The sequence below is a fragment of the Onychomys torridus genome, chromosome 13, assembly GCF_903995425.1.
Source record: "Onychomys torridus chromosome 13, mOncTor1.1, whole genome shotgun sequence".
NCBI classification, from domain to species: domain Eukaryota; kingdom Metazoa; phylum Chordata; class Mammalia; order Rodentia; family Cricetidae; genus Onychomys; species Onychomys torridus.
This window is the reverse complement of record NC_050455.1, coordinates 47030320-47052656: the sequence shown is the minus strand read 5'-3', so window position 1 is coordinate 47052656 and position 22337 is coordinate 47030320. Positions and strand designations below refer to the sequence as shown.

General features: G+C 39.2%; 1 protein-coding gene across 1 annotated transcript in view; it reads right to left on the bottom strand.

The window, feature by feature from the left end:
• Positions 1-2381: 2381 nt before the first annotated feature.
• The window catches only part of Slc27a6 (solute carrier family 27 member 6), a 36124-nt gene continuing 16168 nt past the window's right edge, over positions 2382-22337 (bottom strand). Inside the window, exons 5-10 of the mRNA XM_036205156.1 lie at positions 18256-18450; positions 12098-12188; positions 8557-8755; positions 7001-7098; positions 5749-5879; positions 2382-2558 (exon numbers count right to left, since the gene is read on the bottom strand). Coding sequence (XP_036061049.1) covers positions 2382-2558; positions 5749-5879; positions 7001-7098; positions 8557-8755; positions 12098-12188; positions 18256-18450 — 891 coding nt within the window. The remainder of the gene's footprint in view (positions 2559-5748; positions 5880-7000; positions 7099-8556; positions 8756-12097; positions 12189-18255; positions 18451-22337) is intronic.

Here is a 22337-nt window from a genome sequence, read left to right as displayed (position 1 = left end):
GAGATTGTCTGCTCATGGCCTGTTTTCCACCAGCAGAGGGAATGCAGAAGCATTTGATGTAACTTCACCATTTACTGTCCTGAATCCACCAAGCTCCACCTAGGTTTCCACGTGCGTTTACTACATAATTGGCTCCTCTCTCCCCCTCTGTCCCTCTCTCCCTCTGTCCCTCTCTTCATCTCTCCCCCTCTCCCTCTGTCCCTCTCTCCCCCTCTCCCTCTCTCCCTCTGTCCCTCTGTCCCTCTGTCCCTCTGTCCCTCTCTCCCTCTGTCCCTCTCTCCCTCTCTTCATCTCTCCCTCTCTCCCCCTCTCCCTCTCTCCCTCTGTCCCTCTCTTCATCTCTCCTTCTCACTTAACATTTTAAATAAAGGAAATCAATCCATTTTCTTTCATTATCAATACACAGGATTTCTTAGGTGACATACATAGGCAAACTTCCTTTTGGAGAGCTAGGTTAACAGGTTCAAGGCCATCTAGTTGGACCCTATTCTACTTCTTAGTCTCGCTTTATAAGGCCTTATAACTTAATGGGTTTTCTGTTCTTATTATAAAATGCCTGAAGTTGGGTGGGTACTTACACAAAAAAAAGGTATTTATTCAGCTGACAGTTTGAGAGGCTGAAAGTTATAGATCATGTGGCCATGTCTGTTTGGCTTCTAGTGAGGGCCCCTTAGGCTGTCGCGTACTCTGAAAAAGTAGTGACAACAGAAAGAGGTGTGTTCAGGAGAAGCCAAGCACAGCTACTCATTCTCTCAAGAATGAACTGGAGTCTGAGGGAACTGTCAACTCTTACTAATCCTTTCCAAGGGTGGCCACCACAGTAACTGAAATCTTCTCCACCAGACCCTGCCTCTGAGACATTGTCACCTCAACATTGTACCCTGGAAGCCAAGTGTCCAGCACAGGTAGCTTGGAGGATGAGGCCACACTCAAGCCACAACCAGTCCTTGCCACTTCCCTACGGATGATAGATAATTTACCTTACTGAGGGACAATCTGTGGTTCTAGGTTAAAAGCAACACTGAGTCGGAATACCTCCAGCTTGCAGCCAGCACACTGTTCCCCACATTGCCCATGGCACCCCATGTTTCTGGAAACTCCTCACATTCCTGTTCAGACTGGCTGCTCTGTCTCTGATCTTGGTGGCAATTCCAGGACTCTACTCAAGCCCAGCTCTTCTGTGTATCACTCTTGTGGTTCCTATGGCTCTTTGAAAATGTATCGCTAATCTTCTTCCATTTCTACAGCTGCCCAACAATCCTAAGGATGTGGGCTCACCGGTGGTTCCCCTGACCTGTCCTTTTACACTTCCACATTTGTTTGTCTCTTCAGGGTGTGTTTAGGAGAAAGGAGAGAGGAACACATGTATTGCCAGTCAGGTGCCTTTTGTTGGTGTTTGCACTTCAAATCCACACAACAAAGACCCAAATCAATGTGCTGGAGAGATGGCCCTGTGGATAAGAGCACAGCCTATTTTTCCAGAAGACTAGGGTTCTAGCACCCACATGGCATCTCACAACTCTGGGAAATCTGATGTCCTCTTCTAGGCTCTGTGGGCAGCATGCACAAACGTGGTACACAGATATACATGTAGGCAAAACACCCACACACATACAATAAAATAAAATAAAAAAATCGAAACACTCAAATCACATATTATTAAAGGTGGTTTTATTGAGTAACAAGTTAGAGCACATAAAAATAAACTGAGTAAAAGTTTTCCTATCCACTGAAATCTAGAATCTTCACATATTAGAAAGTACTTTAAGTGATTAACTGTTAACTACTTATGCATTATTTAAAATCTTCAGTATTAAGGCAAGTATTTAGTTATGTACTGAGTCTTCTAATTTAAAAAACAATCAGCTGAAGTTTACATGAGATGAAGCCAATGGGAGCCTTGTTAAACTCAAGGAACTTTTGCCTGTGAAGGGAACGGGGTATGAGCTGAACACTACTTCCCCGGTCTCTGCTTCAGAGTAATTCACCACATTTCCTGCAGTCCAAGAGTCATGTGGTAACACTGTAGCCTGTTTGGTTTTACTTCCCAAATGTACCCAGAAAACCCTGTACTTTGAACAGTGACCACATGCTATGCTATAGGCTGCTTTCTGGGTCCTGGGCAGCAGCTGTAAGTAGCATCCCCCCCACACCCCATCAGTCACATGACCATGGGATGAACATTGTATATCTCATGGCTCACTGTACTGGGATGTATGGACCTTGAGAGCTTAGGTATAGCAAATTCATTCTTCTTTGTACATAATATTTTCAACCTATGATTGATTTATGAAAGGAACTCTCCCTGGCGGTCAATCAAGGAACTCATGTGTCTTCCTTCATCTTTCCCAGGAAGGAATTGAAGTCCAAAAAAAGTGGTCCTAAAGTTTAAGCTCCTCTAATATTATCTGATTATAAATTTCCTTAGTTAATGGAACGTAAGATTTTTTCAAGGTATCCATAAAGTAAAGTGGGTCAGAAATCTTCAGTGGATGAAATCCTTCTTCCACCAGTTGTATCTTCTGCAGTTTGAAAGTCCCAGTTGTTTCCATTTTATCCTAGGAAACAGTTGCAGATGTGAGTGGAACAAGTCATTAGTAGTCATGGTAGCTGCTACGTATGAGTACAATGTTTAACAACGTAAGCCATGTCTCCTTATCATGTGTTATATCCAATTAATTTCTTTATAGTTAGTATTAATTTAACAGTGGTAATAAAGAACTTTCATTCATCTGCAAACTTTATTGAAATGTTAGCTTATTGAATACATAATTATGAAATAATCAATAAACTAAGCAAGTTCGAAATATATATCTTAACTCATATCAAGACCAAAGCAATATTATCAATGTATAATGTTATAATAAGAGAGTGCTAAAAGACAAAATTTATGATATAAGTTTTCTCAGAAGTAATTTGTGTCTCTGGAATAGAAGGAAAGGACAAAGTTAGTTTTAGTTCAGCCATATTGAGTGCTATCGCATTTTAAAATGTTTATTATGAGCAAAACTACCCTGTTAGGAATGTGACTTAAATTTTTCACAAAGCACTTGTTTTATTCAAATGGTCGGAAGTAAGTTATAGTTCTGTAGTTTCTCAGATTACTTATTACTATAATTAATTGTTACATATCTTTTTTGAGACAGGGTCCCACTATGTAGCCCTTCCTAGCCTTAAGCTCACTATGGAGAACAGATTGGCTTCAAGCTCAAAGAGAGTTACCTGTATCTGTCTCTGTCCCTCAAGCACTAGGATTAAACATGTGTACACCAAGTTCTGCTGTATAAAATTTTGAGGTCTGAGCATGAAGCTTTAAATGATAGGCTTTTTGTTAGTTGTACTAAATGAAATAATAATCATAACTGTAATAGTCAATGTTCTGTTTGGAAAAATTAATGCTATTAAGAGATTTTCTAAATGCTTGTGATGCTGACCTAGTCTACTAGAACAGTGCAATGCTAAAATATGGCTTCTGCTTCTGTAAGTAAATTATAAGTTATGCTAAGATTAAAGACTTAAAATATTATTTCTAAATCTACGTTCTATTCTGTGAAGATATATTTCTCATGGGATAATAGAAGGGAGGATGGGGAGAGTGGGAGGGGCCATGAAAGGACACGGGAGCTAGGTAGAACTGTTGGCTGCTTCCCTCCCGTGGAAGCTTCCATAGCACCCTCTAGTACTATAACAGCTAATCCTCAGAGAGGAGCCTTTCAGGCCAGATCCAGATCAGACCCTCTGGCTCCTGTGTCTGCAATATACAGTGTCTTAAGTCATAAGGACTTATCTACAACCTCTGAGAGGCAACCAAGGGCAACAGTAGTTGCTTACAATGTTTTAGAACTTTGGGTTCCCTGACCAACAACTAGTAAGGGGGTCTATAAACTAAAACAAGGACCAGCATGGCACAATCACCCTAAGAGTGCCATAATGGCATTCATATCTTAGTGATAACCAATGCCTCTTAAGACATGCTCACTAAGAAGAAAATCATGCCTTCTACTAGAAATGTATCCAGCACTCTAGAGAGTCCAACTAGCTAGTGAGGTCATGGCACCCTACAACCACTGCATCACTAAACCAGCATAATTACTAACTTCATTCTCAATATTTAGTTATGCCACAGACAAGCATTCCTCCTCCCCTTCAACAAAGAAACTACTTTCTGCCAGAGATGAAAAGCATTACAGAAAACTACAACTTGATTGTGTGGTACTGAGCTTCAGGTGACCCATCTACCACACAAGAGGGGACAGAAAGATTGTAAAAGCCAGGGGACCAGAATGTCTGCTGTGAGATCACATCGCCTAGAAATGTCAGGAAAGTTACACTTACAGCTGTCTAAACAAGACCTGAACATGGATGATACCAACAGACATGCTAACACAGAAGGAGGAAATCTCACAGGGTCGTAAACCTAGACTAAGAACTATAGGCAACTAAGAAATGCTGAGAGTGGGAGAAACAGTCTTCCCCAAGGAAGAGTCCCCTAATTGGTTAACCAACAATTGTATTTCTATGCTTAGGGACACACACACACACACACACACACACACACACATATATATATTTATATATATACATATATATATATATAATTTAGAAGCTGTACAAAAGATGGTATATAGGAAACATATGTACATGACATGTCAGTACACAAGTAATATGTGCAAATTGATAATAAACTTGGATTGTGTTGTCCTGGCTGTGTCAGATGTGCCTGTGTTAAGGTGGGTAAAAGATATGTAGGATGTCTGTACATGTTAATACTTAAAATTAAATGCTAGTCATCAATTAAAGTTTCAACTAACATATAAGTTACTTCTTTTTCACATGTATTTGCCTTTATAATTTCAGAGAATTTTTCTGAAAATTATCTGAAACAATATACATAAAATACACAAATGAAACACATAAGTTTGCATGATGTGCACCTTGGAAAAGAAGTGGCTTGGCTGTGAGCGTTGATTTACAAATGTCTTAAAAACATAATGTGATACTATGTTCGTTCCATTCGTTACTTAATAGTAATCTAGCAAATATATTCTGAAAAAGTCTGTGTGTTATGATGTTAAACTGGAAATCTACTAAGTTTGGGAAACTGTATTTGAGCCACAGTGTTAAATAACTTAGCAGTTGAGTAACTGAGCTGGTAAAGTTACCCAGTAGTTGAGTGATTTATTTTCAAACCATTCTTTACTAGCAATCCAATAACAAGAAAGAGCGTTTATCCCCAAACAAATGAGCTCAGGTTTTCCCACAATACAAGAGGGTGTGGACTGAACCTAAGGACTGTACAAAGGGGTGGGGTGGAGGAAACCTGCCCAAAGACACATTGCTCCAGGCTCTGTGTGTACCCTGCAAAAGCTTTGAGGTTGACCTGGTGAAACCTAATTTTAGGCAAATAGCTCCAACTGTCTTCAGAAGATATGTACAAGATACGGGTTTGGCTTGCCACCCTCACTGAGAGCATCACTTTGTTCCAAGGTCCTAGCTGAAGAGGAAAAGGGCAACTCCACAGGCAGGTCAGAGACAGACCCAGGATCTCATCATGCTTCCTTGATGGGCAACTTCAAGTATAGCATGAAATAGTCTCAACTCTACATCTTCCTGCTTTTTATTCTTAACATTTACTAATACCAATAACAGTCACACATGATCTAAAGGAGGCAACAGTATTTTGCTGCTGACCAACCTCTTGGTTCTGGCTCATATATTTGACAATAAATTTTGAAGCTGTAAAATTACCTGAATTCTTAAAAACCGTGGGCAGGCATAAGCTGGTAGAGATGTTACAACTTGGTCGTACATTTTGTCTAAGTCTAAAGACTTGTTTGGTTTTAGAATAATAGAAATCATCCCTGCTTTCCCTTCATAACCTGGGGAAAAGGTTGAAATAAAATCAGTGTATTACTAGGTGAACTTTCAAAATCAGCCACATTCTTATTGCTACAGAGACACTCAGTCTCCTGCAGAGATAACAATATAGCAGTAGCATTAAATTGAGTCTGTGTCTTTCCCCGCCATATGATGCAATTACTAGAAGACCACACTTGATTGTCTGTACTAAAAAAATGAAACCAGTGGGATGGAAACACAATAAATTACATATAATTTGCATCCCATCAACACAAATATTAAGAAAGAAATTATTTATTTAGAGGTAACTAGAGCCTAGCAAAAAATGTACATTTTCATCACTAATGAAATAAGGGGACTATTTGAAGCTAAGAAAACCAGAACTAGGTCTTTTGACTCAGGCCACATTGCTCGCTGTTATCATGATTTCTGCAGACCTCAGATGACTGAGGCATTATTTCTCCAGTCCTCAGTGACAGTTTCTGAGTCTGTCCCCTCCCTCCTCTGCTGCAAAGCAGACACTTCGGTCCCTGGTCTCCCTTCCACCCATTTGTATAAAAGGACATACTTCAATCACAAGTGGTATTATTTAACATTTCAACTAGAACATGTTCCTGTTTAGTGAAATGCACCAACACATGTTATAACAAGAAAACTGAGAGCTGGGTGGCAGTGGTGGCACATGTCTTTAATCCCAGCACTCGGGAGGCAGAGCCAGATGGATCTCTGTGAGTTCGAGGCCAGCTTGGTCTACTAAGCAAGATCCAGGACCAGCACCAAAACTACATGGAGAAACCCTGTATCGAAAAACCAAAAAAAAAAAAAGAAAGAAAACTGAGATGACTGGAAAGATCTGCTTCAACTATTTTCAAGCAGTAAGTCTCTGGCCAGCTTTTGTAGCTCCTGCCTAAAAACATACAAAAACAGAAAAATATATCTGTACCTTTCCTTTAAGGTGTCCATAAAATTTCTTAGCTTATTTGAGGGCACTGCTTGCCAAGGCAAGATGAAAACATTTAAAAATGTTAATTTTAATATGTAGACTTTTACATATCAATTAAGAAAGTAATATAACCTAAAGGAGACATGCACATTCTCTTCTACAATTCTCAAAATCATGAAACCATCAATATCCACATACCTGGCACTGGCACCCCATACACATTTGCTTCCTGTATGAAGTCCAACCTCCCGATCACATCGGCTACCTCTGTGGTTGCAACATTTTCTCCTTTCCACCTAAAAGACAGACAGATCTGAGGGAGCACACAAGCATCTGAAGAGCCAGCTCCTGCTGGCTGTTTTAGTGACTTGCATTTGGCTCTGTGAAGCACCTAGTTGCCAAAAATAACTAGTTTCCAAGCAAAAGCCATTTTGTTTGGAGTTCATTGAAATCAGCAGCTGTGGTATGGTTAAAATAACTTAGAGGGTTATTGGTATAAATTGTTCACTTTTAAGTATTTTTTAAATGAGTCATAAAAATAAATGGCGATAAGGAGGATATATCAATACAAAATCACTACTTTGTGCAATAATAACAATTATGTTTAAAACTTTATCTTTGGTAGTGGGAATTGAAAGAAACACTATACTTACCTCAGTGTCTTAACCCACTTTAATATCTAGCTATTGAATCCTTCACTTCTGTTATTTTAATGAAGACTATTCTATAAGATGAGAATTTGACATTCTACTGATTCATTTCCTATTTATCCATTCATTCAAGCCTCTGCTAGATATTTACTCTATGCTCTTGACTAGTCTATAATCATTGAATAACAAAGTAAAATAGATTTTTAGGTAGGCTAAGACAAGCTTGAGAAATTAGAAAATAAAGTGTAAAAATGGGGGAGAGGGGCAGTCTCAGTTTGAAAATATTTTTCTTATGTCAAGAATCATCTTGGGACCAGTAAGACAGCTCATGGAGTGGAGGCACTTGTGGGGATTCATTCCCCCAATAACCCTGGGGTATCTGGCCTGACAGAGGTGTGTGTGTGTGTGTGTGTGTGTGTGTGTGTGTGTGTGTGTGTGTTTCCTCATGGGCACGTGACTGCTTAAAACTGAGGAGGAGGCCTGCGCTCTCTCTCTCTCTCTCTTGGGGTGGTCAGAAACCGGACTGCTGGTTCCATTGACACCACCTACCCCACGGCAGAATGGAGGATGACAACAGGTGGCATGTTTCTCCCCGTTTTATATCTTAATAAATCCTTAATACCCTTTAACAGACTCTAGTGGATTTGCTTAACAGGCACAGAGTTCAATCCCTGGAACAGACATAGTGGGAGGAGAAAACCAACTCCCCAAAGTCACATGCATGTGTAGCATGTATTCTCTCTCTAACACTAGAGAAGTAAGAGTTAATAAATGAATGAATGAATGACCCAATGGTTTTTCTGTTTAATCGCAGCTTCACATAGTACTTCTTTTTTACCCTAACAACACACCTTCACATGCTTTTATATCCTACTGATTTGGTATAGACTTGATCAATTTTTAAAAATAATTATGGAGTTTGACATCAGGACTCAACTCAGTTCATTCTAGAAACAGATGTTGAGTGAATCATCAAGCAGGGAATCATTGTGGTAATGAAAGGACCCTGTGTGCTCTGAAATAACAGAAGCAAGGTCTTAGCACTTTTCACTGAAGAGGGATTCACAGGCACAGAACCAGCTGGGCATTCAGTGCCATTCCTACCTGAAAGTGTCTCCAATACGGTCCCAAAAATAAAGGAAGTTCTCGTAATCCAGGACCATTAGGTCTCCTGTATTGAAGTAAACATCTCCCTTCTTAAAAACATCAAAAAGCAGCTTGCTTTTTGTATGCCGGGAAGAGCCAGCATAGCCAAAGAAAGGATTCTTCGTATTCACATGAGAAATGAGAAGCCCTGGTTCTCCTGCAAGAGAAAAAGACCATTTTTGCAGCCATCTGATCTAACAATTATCGTCACAGACATTGTCCATGAACCTAAGTTACATAAGACAAACCCAGCTATTGTAGGTAGGTTCTCATTTCCCTTTGTGTTTGTTCCCAACCTACTTAATGGCATTTATTCTTGGTGGCTATATCTAGACTGTCCTTTCACAAACAACTTTGCAAAAATCAACAACAAACGAATTGTGTGCAAAGAAACTGAAAATTTTATTATTATTATTATTATTATTATTATTATTATTATTATTATTTTTATACTCTGGGTTGACAGACTAAGGGTAATGTCTCTTGGAATTGCGTAGATTTTAACCCAGGGAATTGCACAGATGTTTAACCTAGAGCAAATAACTCAATAATTTTAATAAGCTGATAATAGCAGTATGAATTAGTGACCATGCCTACTCTGCAATTATGGTTGTATTTAATTGGATTAGTAATTGTTTGAAACTGGTATTACAATTCTTATTTCATTGAAAAAAAGAACTAATGCCCAGAAGGAGGGAGTCAGTTGTCAAAATTAGAAAAAGAAATAGATGTAGAACTCAAAATGAAACCTTCACAATTTTGGATCCAAGAGTTTGTGAAGTAGGCTGACCCAATTAACACAGTAGTAGAGTGGTTTCGGCCTCTAGGATGCTATTCTAGGAACACTTGACAGGAAAAGGGAAAGAAACACATGACATTAGAAAGATCTCCCATCTCATGACACTTATTGGTGCCACTCACGCTTAGGCACTCATCTGAAATCACTGTTCCAGGCAAACCTGTTTAATCAAAGTTGTGCTTAACAATCCAAAAGACAAGATTATGTTTAAAATAAAGGAAAACAGCTTTTACAGCAGCAGCCGTCCGGGACATTGTTTACTTCCTTCTGGATTAGCTGCAGAGATGGGATGACATATTCATAGGGGTCTTAGCAAGGGCTGCCCTTTGCCTCTCTGGATAAAGATGTATACTCTGCTCCCATAGAGCCCCAGTGATTCTCTTTACCATTATTTCCATCCCCACTTGTACCACCACTACTGGCATTGTTACCATGGTCATACTTCACACTTTATAATAGTATCACTGGTCTTAGAGCATTGCCCATCTATCCTTCCCAGTCTCATCAAAAACCTCTAAGAAAGGTCTTGGTTACATTTTCATTTTACCAATGCAGAAAGGGAAGCAGATAAAGTAATTTGCCCAATTTCACACAGCCATAGAAATCACACACACATGGAAGTTGGAGCATGCATTTTAGGACCAAGTCTAGATTTCTCCAAAGTCTCACTACATTGAGTAGTCTGTCAAGCTACATTTAATATTCCAGATTTAAAAAAAAGAACTTTTATGTTCCTCACAATTTATACTTTCTTTTCTACTTCTCAGGATATAGATATTAGGTTTATTTTCCTCTGCAAATTATTGTAAATGCTTACATAGGTCATGGTGTATTCATGTCTTTCCTGATGAGGCCTAATTTACACAATGATACACTGTTGGAGTATAAAATAAAATGCAATAGTTCATCATGAGGGTTCTAAAACAAAGTCAGTCAGTCAGCATTTTTAGAAATGCTGAGATTACATAAGGACAATCCCAAGACTCAAGTTCCAGTTTCAGATCTCATGGTGACTATGAACACACATGCTAAAAAAGACTTCAAGTTCTCCAAATCTTCCAAAGTTGACCTTTTTCTCTTGGACAGTGTCTGTGAAGTGGAATGAAAAAACATTTTAAAGTGTTTATTTTATTATTTTTATTAAGTGTGTGTGTGTGTGTGTGTGTGTGTGTGTGTGTGTATGTGTGTACACCAGTGCAATTGAGTGCATATGCTCTCATAGGCCAGAGGCTCAGATCTCCTGGAGCTGAAATTACAGGCAGTTAATTACTGAAATTACTGCCTGACACAGAAGCTGGGAATTGAACTCAGGTCCTTTGCAAGAGCAACACCTCTGTTTGTGTCATCTAAGCAGCCACCAAGATACTGATTTGACATGGAGAGGCTTGGGAGATTATTTTTTAAATGAATAATACTTTCTTTTGCAATCTCACCAGTACCAGTAAGAGAAAATAACAAGAACAACAATAAAGCAGGTTTACAACATGTATTATCACATTGAAGTAAAGATCTAGGAAGTCACCTCCAGTATTGCCTAGTACTGGGATTTGGGTCCTAACGACACAGATAGATTCTCTAAACATTTCTAACTGCACATCTATACATTCTATTTTCAGTGATGATATGGAGTTAATTGAGACGTTTGTTTCATCAAAATTTCTAAACTGAAAGTTTTAGATAGCTCACCTTGAGAGAGGAATAATTAAGAGAAGAAAACAAGAAGCCACAATGTACACATTGTACACACCATTTAATTGTCAACCTGAGCCTCATGAAATAAAAAAAATCTCACCTCTGATTTATATAAGACGGAGATAAGTCTCAGATTGGCTAATGTATCCACGGTTTCTAAGTGTCAAAACTCAAATTTCTCCTTGTAACTAAGTTGACAAATTAATATTATTGGTAATATATGATGTAGACATTTACTGTGATTACTGTTGGGGGATGTAGATCACACTGTGAACTCCAATGTTTGCACTTGTGTTGATTAAATAAAATTAACTTTGAATCAGGAGGCTGAGTTAGCAACTAGTTGACAGAAAGTAATCATAAAGCATCAGAGGGAATCTGGGAGAGAGACACACACACACAGGAAGTGGTAGGTTGCGGTTTAGAGTGGTGTGGCTTTTTTGGTTTGGTGAAGCAGAAGCACAGGTCTTCCATAGACACCAGCAAGGAGAGAGGGTCAGTTAGTTGCTACTCAGCCTCTCCGAGCTTACAGGTTTTCACCACAGCCTTTGAATCTCAAGTCTTATTTATAAATAGGATGACAGAGATTTAGTTAGAGCTACCTTTAGCGGCAGTGACTGGGCCGGTGCCTGTGGGAGCAGAATTCCCACCAGGCTGTGGCCTGAGTGGCCCAGCTGCTGCTCGAGATGCAGGCCCATAACTGCAGAGTTGCAGTCGCTGGTGGAAATAGCATTAGGTTAAGGCACAGCTACTGAGTCATTTTAAAACCACAGATTACAAACTAGATGTGTACATAAGGATAAATAAAAGTCAAAGAGATACTGCTTAACCATACAACAATTTGGCACTTAATCAACTAGGGTTCAACTGCCAGCAGTTAAGCTAGTCCACCTGATTACCATTCAAGGTAAATCACATTACGAACAGTCCTCCCCTCCCTGAACTCAGCACCAGTTACATTGGATTCAGGTTCTTTGCTTAAGACGGCGTCTTCATAATCCCTCTTACCTTTTCTCACACGGTGACACCAGCCTTGTTCGTTCCTCATTGGCTCATCTTTCTGGAAGTTATACTTTATCAACTCAAAAGGAAAAATAAGCTGCAAACCCAAACAGAAGCAAAAACACATGAACATTTGGCTGTTGGTATAACTATAGGGACTGCTAGTGGATTCTACGCTCAAGTTAAACAACGGAATCTCACTGACCAAAAACTAAACAAAGATTTGGAAATCGAAATGGAAGGCACTGGTGAGCAGGTCTCCTTGCTTGGCATTCAGTTCTGTTTCCTTTAGGCTCTGTTTCACCTCAGTGCTGATCTGTTTTCCCCACAAGGGAAAGGAGGCAAGCTGCAGCAGCTACCCAGCACCGATTTCCTCATTCTTCTAACCATGGGCAGAGGACCTCTCTCTAAGTCCTTGAAAACGTCTCTCTTTGGAGACGTTTTCAACAGAACTACGATCTGAGCTTTGAAGTATCAGGATGTTTGTTGGTGGTGGTGTTTTCCTCAAAGACTGCAGAAAAGTGACCAACTGCCTAAAAACTAGAATAACTTGACAACTGTTTGGCTTTCCTTTGGGCCTTTCAAGTTAACTAACATGTACACGTTTGTCTATCATTGTAGCATGAGAAGATGTGTTCGGTAGAATGTCCTACTCAGTTAAAAGCCAGGCTAACTGGATGTCTTCAGTGGGTCCCAGCTGCCCTATCAATGACGGCCACATCACAGTGTCATGCTGACACGCCCATTCTATCAAGTCTGACCTGATAGTGAACTAAAAAATTGTTCCATCCATTTCCCTCATTTTATCTATAAAAAAGTGAGGTTTCACTGGCCGTTTAAACATGTAACCTTATTAGACGGAATTAGAAAACATATTTAACATGGAGGTGATGGAATGGAGTAAGATAACACAACAAGAGCAGGTAAATGAGGAGGGAGAGAGGGGAGTGAGGATAAAAATGCACAAGAATGAGTAAATTAAAAAAATAAATAGGGTCGCTAAGTATGATATTAATATCTAAGTATAAGTAAAACCAGATCTAATGTTCAGTCTTAGTAAAAACAGCATGTAATCAGATCTACAATTCCCCCATCCAATAGTTTTTCTTTTTTAATTATATTTAGTCATTTACTGTGAGTGTGTGTGTTTGTATATGTGTATGGGCACATGGGTGCCATTGTGAGGTGTGTGTGTGTGTGTGTGTGTGTGTGTGTGTGTGTGTGTGTGTGTAGGTCAGAGGACAACTTTTGGTTTTGGTTTTGGTTTTGGTTTTGGTTTTTCGAGACAGGGTTTCTCTGTGTAGCTTTGCGCCTTTCCTGGAACTCACTTTGGAGACCAGGCTGGCCTCAAATTCACAAAGATCCTCCTGCCTCTGCCTCCCGAGTGCTGGGATTAAAGGCGTGGGCCACCACTGCCTGGCCAGAGGACAACTTTTGGAGTTGGATTTTATCCTCTGCCATGTGGTGCCAAGGATAGACACTTTTATCCAATGATCTCACCCACTACCCCACAATTCATCATTTTAATTCAGTTTAAGTGACAACAATACAGTGCTAAGATCTGAGAGCTCTTTTTAAGTGTTGGAACACTGTGTGAGGGGTTGACTAATGTCACCCCATTTGAAGACTAGGGACAATCCAGGAGGCTGCAAGGAAAATATACTATTCTTCATTACATAAATAGCAATGTACATTTATATCACACTGGTATTTGTTGCTTTGATAACATGATATTGTTGTACTTGCCTAATGGCTGGTGGCAAGATTCCAGACATTCGGTCTAGCCTCTATCACCTCTTTGCAACAGGAAAAGAGGGATAGCCCTTCCCATCACTCATCCTTTTCTCTCTTATTTCGTATTTTGAACGACCTTCCCCACAACTTCAGATATCAGTTTTGGTGTTACTTCTTTTCAATTAATTTTGTAGCAGTCAATTAATTTTGTAGCAGTGTACACCAGTGATAGTCATTGCAGAATGAATTACTATAAGTGAGTCTATTATGAGATGAATAGGAATTGGTGGCAGATCTTTGACAAGCAGGCTGGATCAAAGTGTAAATGTTCAGCTAGAAGCATCTCTCTCTCCTTTATGTCTTTAAGAGGCTCCCAGGAGATTACAGCAATGGCTTTGCTATAGTAATGCAAATAAAAGTAGTCACCACACTTTCAAATCCCAAGTTAAATCATGTGCATGTGCCTCTGTGGACATGTCCAGAGCACAGCTGTATGAGGTGATGGTCCCAACAACACTGCTAAGTGTTTGTCTCCAAATGGTTCTATCTACAATTACATGATTGTACAATGGATCCGGGAGTCCCCACTATACCCACATGCCTTTTTATATTCAGATGCATAAATGTCTATGTAGTTAAGGAGCCAAAAAAATCATTTTGTCAATTAATACACAAGGAACCTTTAACCTGGAGAAAAGCATCCCGGTTATGAAGTCCAATAGCAGCAGAGCTGACACGGGAACTGGGCTATCTGTCACTGTGTCTGAGAACTTTGCCTTGAAAATGATGCCTAGGCTCCAACCTCAACTTCTTATTCATTGTCTCTAAGAGCCTGCAGTGCTTTTCTTGTGAGGAATGCGTTCATTTGCTCATGTTTAGGCCAACTAGATAGTAACAAGGGGATTTTTAAATGGGGTCTCTAAACCATGCCAACAATGGTGTGGCTGGGCTTTGGATCACACAGCTGCTGCATCCCTAGAGGAGGAGGAAATGGAGATTAGCCTTGATGGCTGCAGAGCTCTTGATTCTAGAAGAGAAGACACATAGCCCTGCCCTTGATACTCTCCTAGGTTCTGCCTGTGAGCTGTTCCCTTGGCTGGATTTAGACTGTCCTTTAGCTGTGATAAGCTGTATCCTTGAGTTTAACAGCTTCCAGCGAGCTGATTCCTTGTTTGCTTCAATCCCAAGGGTGATCTTGGAGGCTCCTGGAATTGCAAGCAATGCCAGAAATGAAGGTAGTCTTATGGTGAATGTGCTCTGACTTTGCATTTGGTGAACTTTGCTCATGGTGGAGAGATGATTATAGATTACATTGAAGAGCTTAAATAGCTTGTAAAAATGTTAGGACATAGGCTTTTTAACAATCCCACATTTTATCTTCATAGTATATCCTTGAACTTACTGCTATGGAAGCAATACCACCTATAATTCTCTGCTATCTCCTGTATATATTGGTAAGACATACATTTTATATCTTCAGATTTTGTTTCCATTCCACTTAGAGGCATAATGTGGATCTGTTTAATCTTCTGTATTTAAATGGAATTAATGCTGGCTACCAAGCTTTTTAAATTGAAAGTGACTTATTCTAGGTTTTGTTTTATTTTCAGACTAACCTGATATTTTCATTCAATGTATTTTTTTCAGAGAAGTATAACATTCTTATATCTATTTCTCTCTCTCTCTCTCTCTCTCTCTCTCTCTCTCTCTCTCTCTCTCTCTCTCTCTCTCTCTCTCTCTCTCTCTGTTTTTGATACAGTGTTTCTCTGTGTAACTTTGGAGCCTTTCCTGGAACTCACTCTGTAGCCCAGGGTGGCCTCGAACTCACAGAGTGCTTGGATTAAAGGTGTGCGCCACTAATGGGTAAAACTTTTAGGAACTTCCTTTGTTGCCCTTACACTGGGAGAGCAATTTAACCTTTACTAAAATCCCTAGATAAAGGATAAAGATATTTCTTTTCTTTTCTTTTTTTTCCGGTCTGGACTTTGGCATTCTGTTTGCATTTTTTAGAGATTCTTGCACCATGTCCCATCATCAGCCAAGCTATGCTTTGTACAACCCATACTATTTTTTGGCCTTAGCATCACCTGCTTCTTTATATTCTGTTCATTTATTTCACAAGTGCAATTTTTAAAGGCTAAATGTGAAATCTGTGTAGGGCAGAAGCCTTGAAACAAAGGGATCTATAAGTATAGAGAAAGGGCAGCTAATGAAATACAAATCACATCAAAATAGTAAGTGCTTCAAAGTGGCCAAGAAATGCTTACAAAATATTTTTTTCCATAAACTCAGGAAAAGCCCACAACAGGATTCTTTTTAAAAAGAATGAGGGCTCAGATAAGAGGAGGTTTCAAGGACAATGCAGATCAGCAAAGGAATCAGGAACTAAACATGCTCATCTCAAAGAAATAAGCGAAGAAAAAATGAACATATAATAGAAATGAATAGCACATAAAAAACTTAAAAACAAAACAGATGTGGACATTGCTGGTGAGAAGATGAATGGGATTAAAGTGTCATGCACACGGGGTTGGTGAGGTGGCTCAGGGGTTACAGAGCACTGGCTGCTCTTCCAGAGGTTTGAGTTCAGTTCCCAGCAATCACATGGTGGCTCACAACCGTCTGTAACGAGATCTGGGGCCCTCTTCTGGCCTGCAGGCAGACATGCAGGAGGAACCCTGTATACATAGTAAATAAATAAATAAATCTTAAAAAGAAGAGTTGTGCACACAAGTAAAAAAAGATAGTTCATTTAAATAAGGACAGTTCTGGCATGTGCTTAATTGTTTTTGCAGAAAAGAACTGGCCACAGAGAAAAATAATTCCCTTAACTATACTAGAAGAAAAGAGCATACTATGTTCCAGGAAATGAAGTATGGTGCAGAACGACGGACAGCAGTGACGAGCATGGCTGGCAGCTGTGGGCACATTGGGGTCACAGGAAGGCCTCACTGCTGTGTACTTCCGCCTCCACTCATGACATTGTCTCTCTAGCCGGAAGCTGATTCCTCTCTACACAGTAAACTTTCAAGGTTTTGTTTGTTTGTTTTTGAGAGAGAATCTCTTTACAGGACCCAGACGGTGATGGAACTCCCCATGGAGATCAGGCTGGCCTCAAACTCACAGAGATCCGCCTGCCTCTGCCCCCGAATGCTCGGATTAAAGGCGTGCGCCACCATGCCTGGCAAGGTTTCAAGTTTTAAGAGAGACATTTAAAAGTCTCCTTGCCTAATTATGTAATAATCATTGAATTTTTTTTATTACTTGCACTATAAGCAGACAGCATGTAGCTGAAATGGTGAAAAAAAAAGACAGACTAGAATCCAAACAGTACCAGGTACAACTTAAAAAAAAAAATTCATACTGTGAACAACTGAATTAAAATGAACTGAAAATCAGTATCCTTCCCCCCCAAAAAAAAAATAGGGCCAATGTGACGTTTTGTATTACTGACATTACAGCTGTCTCTCAGGAGGAAACTATAATGAACTCAAGCCAGCAACATAAAACACAGGTCATCATCATACTCTCGAGGTCTTCACATGAATGCAAATTTTAATTTCCTAAGTGGTCCAGTAATTTCTTTTAATATTTCCAAGGTGTTTGAAAAGAAAGGATATTATACATTTAATAGATACAGGCCCCACATATACCACTTAGTTTATGTAGCTTGTTTATTGTATTATTCAAATATACTACATGATTGCAGTTTTATTTATTTCTCCTTGGAGTGTTTTTTAAAGAAATTTCTCTTCACAGATTTTGAGGTTGTTTTAGCAAAAATTCACCTTTCCTAAGAAGTTTTTTTTTTAATCTTTATTTATGTGTGTGTGTACATGAGAAGAGGGCATCTGATCCCACGGAGCTGGAGTTAGAGCCAGTTGTGAGCAGCTGTGTGACAGGGTGCTCAGGTTCTCTACCTCCTAACTGTTGTGGTATAGCTTTCCAGACCTCGAATTTACTCTTATTTTTATTTTTGATTTTGTTTTTGTTTTTTCGAGACAGGGTTTCTCCGTGCAGTTTTGGTTCCTGTCCTGGATCTCGCTCTGTAGCAAGAATTATTATTGCTGTGGAGTAGGATCTTTTATAACGTATATGGTATCAACGCTAAGAGATAAGGAGTGGTGGGAGAAAAAACACTAAAAGGGAATGAAAAAAGGGGCGCTCAGGGCTTGAGCGTGCTTTGCTCTTACACATTAAACTTGAAAACTGAACGGAAGTAAATGGTTATCCTCATGCTGCCAAGGGGGCTCATGGCAGAGGACTGGAGTCTGCAGAACCCACAGCATGGCAGTTCACTCACTCTGTTACCTTCGCAAATGACCTCCGCTTCAAAAACGGGATAAAAAAATCACAATGTAGAAGTTTAAGCTCCAGACAAGTGTTTGTAGACCTCAACGTATTTCCTCTACAGAAAGTGCTATATTTACCTTGTAGAAGTAGTTTGTTCTCCCAATGGATCCAATCTTCCCCGTGTGGTTCATGAAACATATGTTTCCTTCAGTGGCACCATAAAATTCGCACATTTTTATATTTCCGAATCTGTCTAAAAACTGTCTCCACACATCACTTCGCATACCATTTCCCACTGCCAAACGCACCTGATGGTCCTTTTCCCCTTCTCTCTGTTAGAAGGAAAGATTTCACTTGTAAATAACTCTAGTGTGCACCTCTCCCTTTTTTTTTAACTGCTATTTATACGGCAACTGATCTAAAAGTAAACGGGGCATGCGCAATAGCAGAAGAGACGCAAACACAAGAAAAGCACAGCGTTCTGCTGGAGAATCACCCTGCACTAGTTGCAATTCTGTGACACTGTAGTTATGGACAAGAGCAGTTAACTCTTGAGTTATCTGGTAAATTACTTATGAGTACATGTCAACTTTTGGAAGTACGTCAATAAAATGGCTTGATCTCTCCTTAGAATCTGAACCTTTGGGCGCCAAGTACCATACTTCTGTAGTTAGATTTTAATGCCATTCTGAAATATTATTAAAGCATTGATTTTTAAAGGATGAGGTCTGTGAAAGGACATCTAAGATTGTATGGGCTGCCATAAAAACTGTCCCAGAGAAAAATGAATATACCTGCAGGGCAGTTTAAAAAAAAAAAAACCTGAAAAAAATAATAAATTTACAGAAATTTCTAAAAGGGATGGGAGACAAAATTTAAAAATAATAAATATCAGGATGGTGCTTGAATGTTTTCTGGTAAAGTAAGTGGGAAGAAACAAAAAGAGAATGGGAGAGAGAGAAAGGGGAGAGACAGAGACAGAGAGAGATACAGAGAGAATATTCTTAAAGAGGCAGTGGAACTATTTTTGGCTATTTTATATTCTAAGAACATATTGTTTAAAACTTTTAAAAATGAAATGTATCTTCAGAAAACCAAAAAACTACACATGAGCTGGAGCTGGAGAGATGACTCAGTGGTTAAGAGCACGTGCTGCTCTTGTAGGGCACCGGAGTTCAGCTGCAGAAGAACTGAGTTCAGGTCCTAGCGCCTATGCCAGGCTCACAACCCCCCACCTCCCGTGACTTCAGCTCCAGGGTTTCTGAAGACACCTACACACATGAAACATACTCACACAGAAATATACATATGCACATCAATAAGACAATGTTTACAAAGCGATGTAAAACTAAACATGTATCTTTAGTAGTGTGCAATGGTACTAGATGGAACACAAAGGATGCTCCCAACATTAAAAAAAAAAAAAAAAAGTATCATAGACAATTAGCAGATAGCAGAAAAGGAATGAAGGGTCTAGAAAATGAAGAATGCATATGTATGAGTGAATGAGTATCTACTCTTGAATGTTGGTAATGCTTACAGTGTATTCCATGAGCACAGTCAGAGCAGATAACTAGAGTATTCAAGGTATCAACTGAATTAAAGTTTGATAAGATCAGTGCACTGTCAATTACATGGGGGAAATGCTACCTTATGACCGCATGTGACAAATTCAGGATCAATGTTTTACTGTTTAAAGTGATTAAATTTCTCAAGGGACTAAAGGGAAAGTGTTTAGGCTCTAAATTAAGTGTGTGTGTGTGTGTGTGTGTGTGTGTGTGTGTGTGTGTATGTGTGTGCACCCACGTGCACTTTAAAGTGATTCTCAATGATACATGAGAATCTAAACATCCAAACATACTTACTTCTGAGAGCAACACGCAACAAAATTATTTTCCTGAGTGATATAATGTTATTATTACACGAGTTCTTGAGATACTGGAAGTTACCAGGGTCATTATTCACAATTTTGTTTCCATGATTCATATCGCTAACATAGAAATATGTGTGTATAAATGAAAATAATTTACTTATAATAATGAAAATGTAACATCACAAATCCCTGTAGCATGCCCAAAAGTTAATCTTATTAGGGGTATACATTTAGGCACATAATCACTCTCATACATATATACTTATATGGAAGGAGGGAAGGAAACAAAAGGATCTTTAAAAACCTTGTTTGCACATGCATAGAAACTTTCCTTTGATAAGTGTCTAATATTATCATGAAGTCTAAATCGAGCTTTGACAAGCTACAGCCTTCAAGGAGCACAAGTGGCCCACCTGTGTGTTTCTGATAAAGTACAGTCATGACTGATTATTGGGAGATCACCTATGGTAGATGTAGATGGAATTTTGAATATAGATTGTATATCTAGAAAAGCAATACAAGTTCTTTTCTAATCTTTTCTATAGTATTTTCTCTGACATTTACATACTTCTTTCATTTATGATTGTTTGTGGACACACTTGGCAAAGTCTCAAAAGTTTATGCTTTATTTTATTAAGACTTGCCTGGTGGTTTCAGTAATGAGAGGCTACATAAACATGAGCTTCTGATGCAGTTTTTCTCTTAAGATTTTTGAAAAAGCATACAGAATCCTTCACAACTTTACTGCTGGGTATTTATACACACACACACACACACACACACACACACATGCACACACACACAAGACACATAGAAAGAATGAGAGGTAGAGATAAATAAATGATGGATGGATAGATAGATGACAGACAGACAAATAGATGAATAGATAAATGATAGGTAGATACATAGATATATAGATACATAGATAAGCCATTATCTAAACCACAGAAAATATTTGTTTATTCTTCGGCCATTTAAAGTGCCTTATACCAGTTAAACAGATTTCTGACACAGTCAGAACTTTTACCGCGGATATTCCATGGGCTTAGTTCTCAGTAGACATGTCTATCTGGGTCTCGGTACAAAGAACCCCACTGGTGTCATGACATCCATGAAGGAGGGAGTTACACCAACATTGAAGCTCCGGCTTCTTTAAAACCCTCTTTGTTAAGCTGCTGTCTGATGTGGCAGGAACTGAAGGGAAGTTACCTACCGGATCATCAATTCCTTCCCAGAAACAGTCTCTTTCTTCCAGAACACAGACTCCATCCAACTTTGAGAAACCCTAACACAACCAAGCCAAAGACCCTCTTTCGATGCCTACAGAAACTGAAACTGTAGTTTCTCTTTAAATGCAGAAAACTCTATGTAGCTTTAAGGAAATGAGAATGTTTGTTGCTACATGTTGAGGCAGAAGCAAGACACTGAAAGCAAAACCAAATGACTGTTGCCTACAGCCCAGCATGGCAAGCTGTTTACTGCCCAAAGCAGGGTTCCTCCTGAAATGATCGTCTAAAGCCCAAATAGCAGATGGTAGTTATTTTGGTTCTTCCCTTCTGATTCTAAGTAAGACCTTTTGCTTCTAAAGCATACTGCCACACACTTATGCCTCTTTAAGAACAATTATGTGTTCTGACAGTTGACTTTCCTTGCAAGCACTACCATAATACCCTTAAATAGTATATTACAGGTGGCAAGTTAGTTAGGTTTACAGAATGGGGGCAAAACTGAGTATCCCATGGACCATGGTCTGAAACCACATGTACATATTTGTATTTAAAAAATAATAAGAAGAAAGGATAGTGTTCTTTAAATAAATCCAGATTTGCTATTACAAGTACATAGATGGTTTCTAACAATAGGAGGAGGTCTGGTAGATAGGAAGTCTCCCTATGATGAACTCCAAACTCGTGAACATAAGCATCTTGTAGATCAGGTTATCTAAGTTCACATTCTTTTCTGTGTTCATCTGTCCCATGCAATCCCACATTCTTAATAAAGTTTTATTTGGGTTCCCCGTCTAGTCTCATTGGGATTGGAGATAATTAGTGGAAGAAGAAGTAGTGTTGATATTTTAACCAGGAAAGAGATGCCCCAGTCCTCCATCCTTGGCAGACATGCTGAGTGAGGGAACTCAGGCCAGGAGGTATAGCTCGGAGCAATGGCTCCACTGTCCCTCCTCAGGAAAGGTAGCATGCTCCATAAGATTTCTGGAAGGGGTTGATGTTGATTTGATTAAAGGAAAACAAATCACATCTTTGCTGTCAAGAGTATTTAGGAAGTCAGAAAATTTTTTTCTTTTTTTTTCTTTTTTCTTTTTTCTTTTTTTTTTTTTTTAGGTATTTC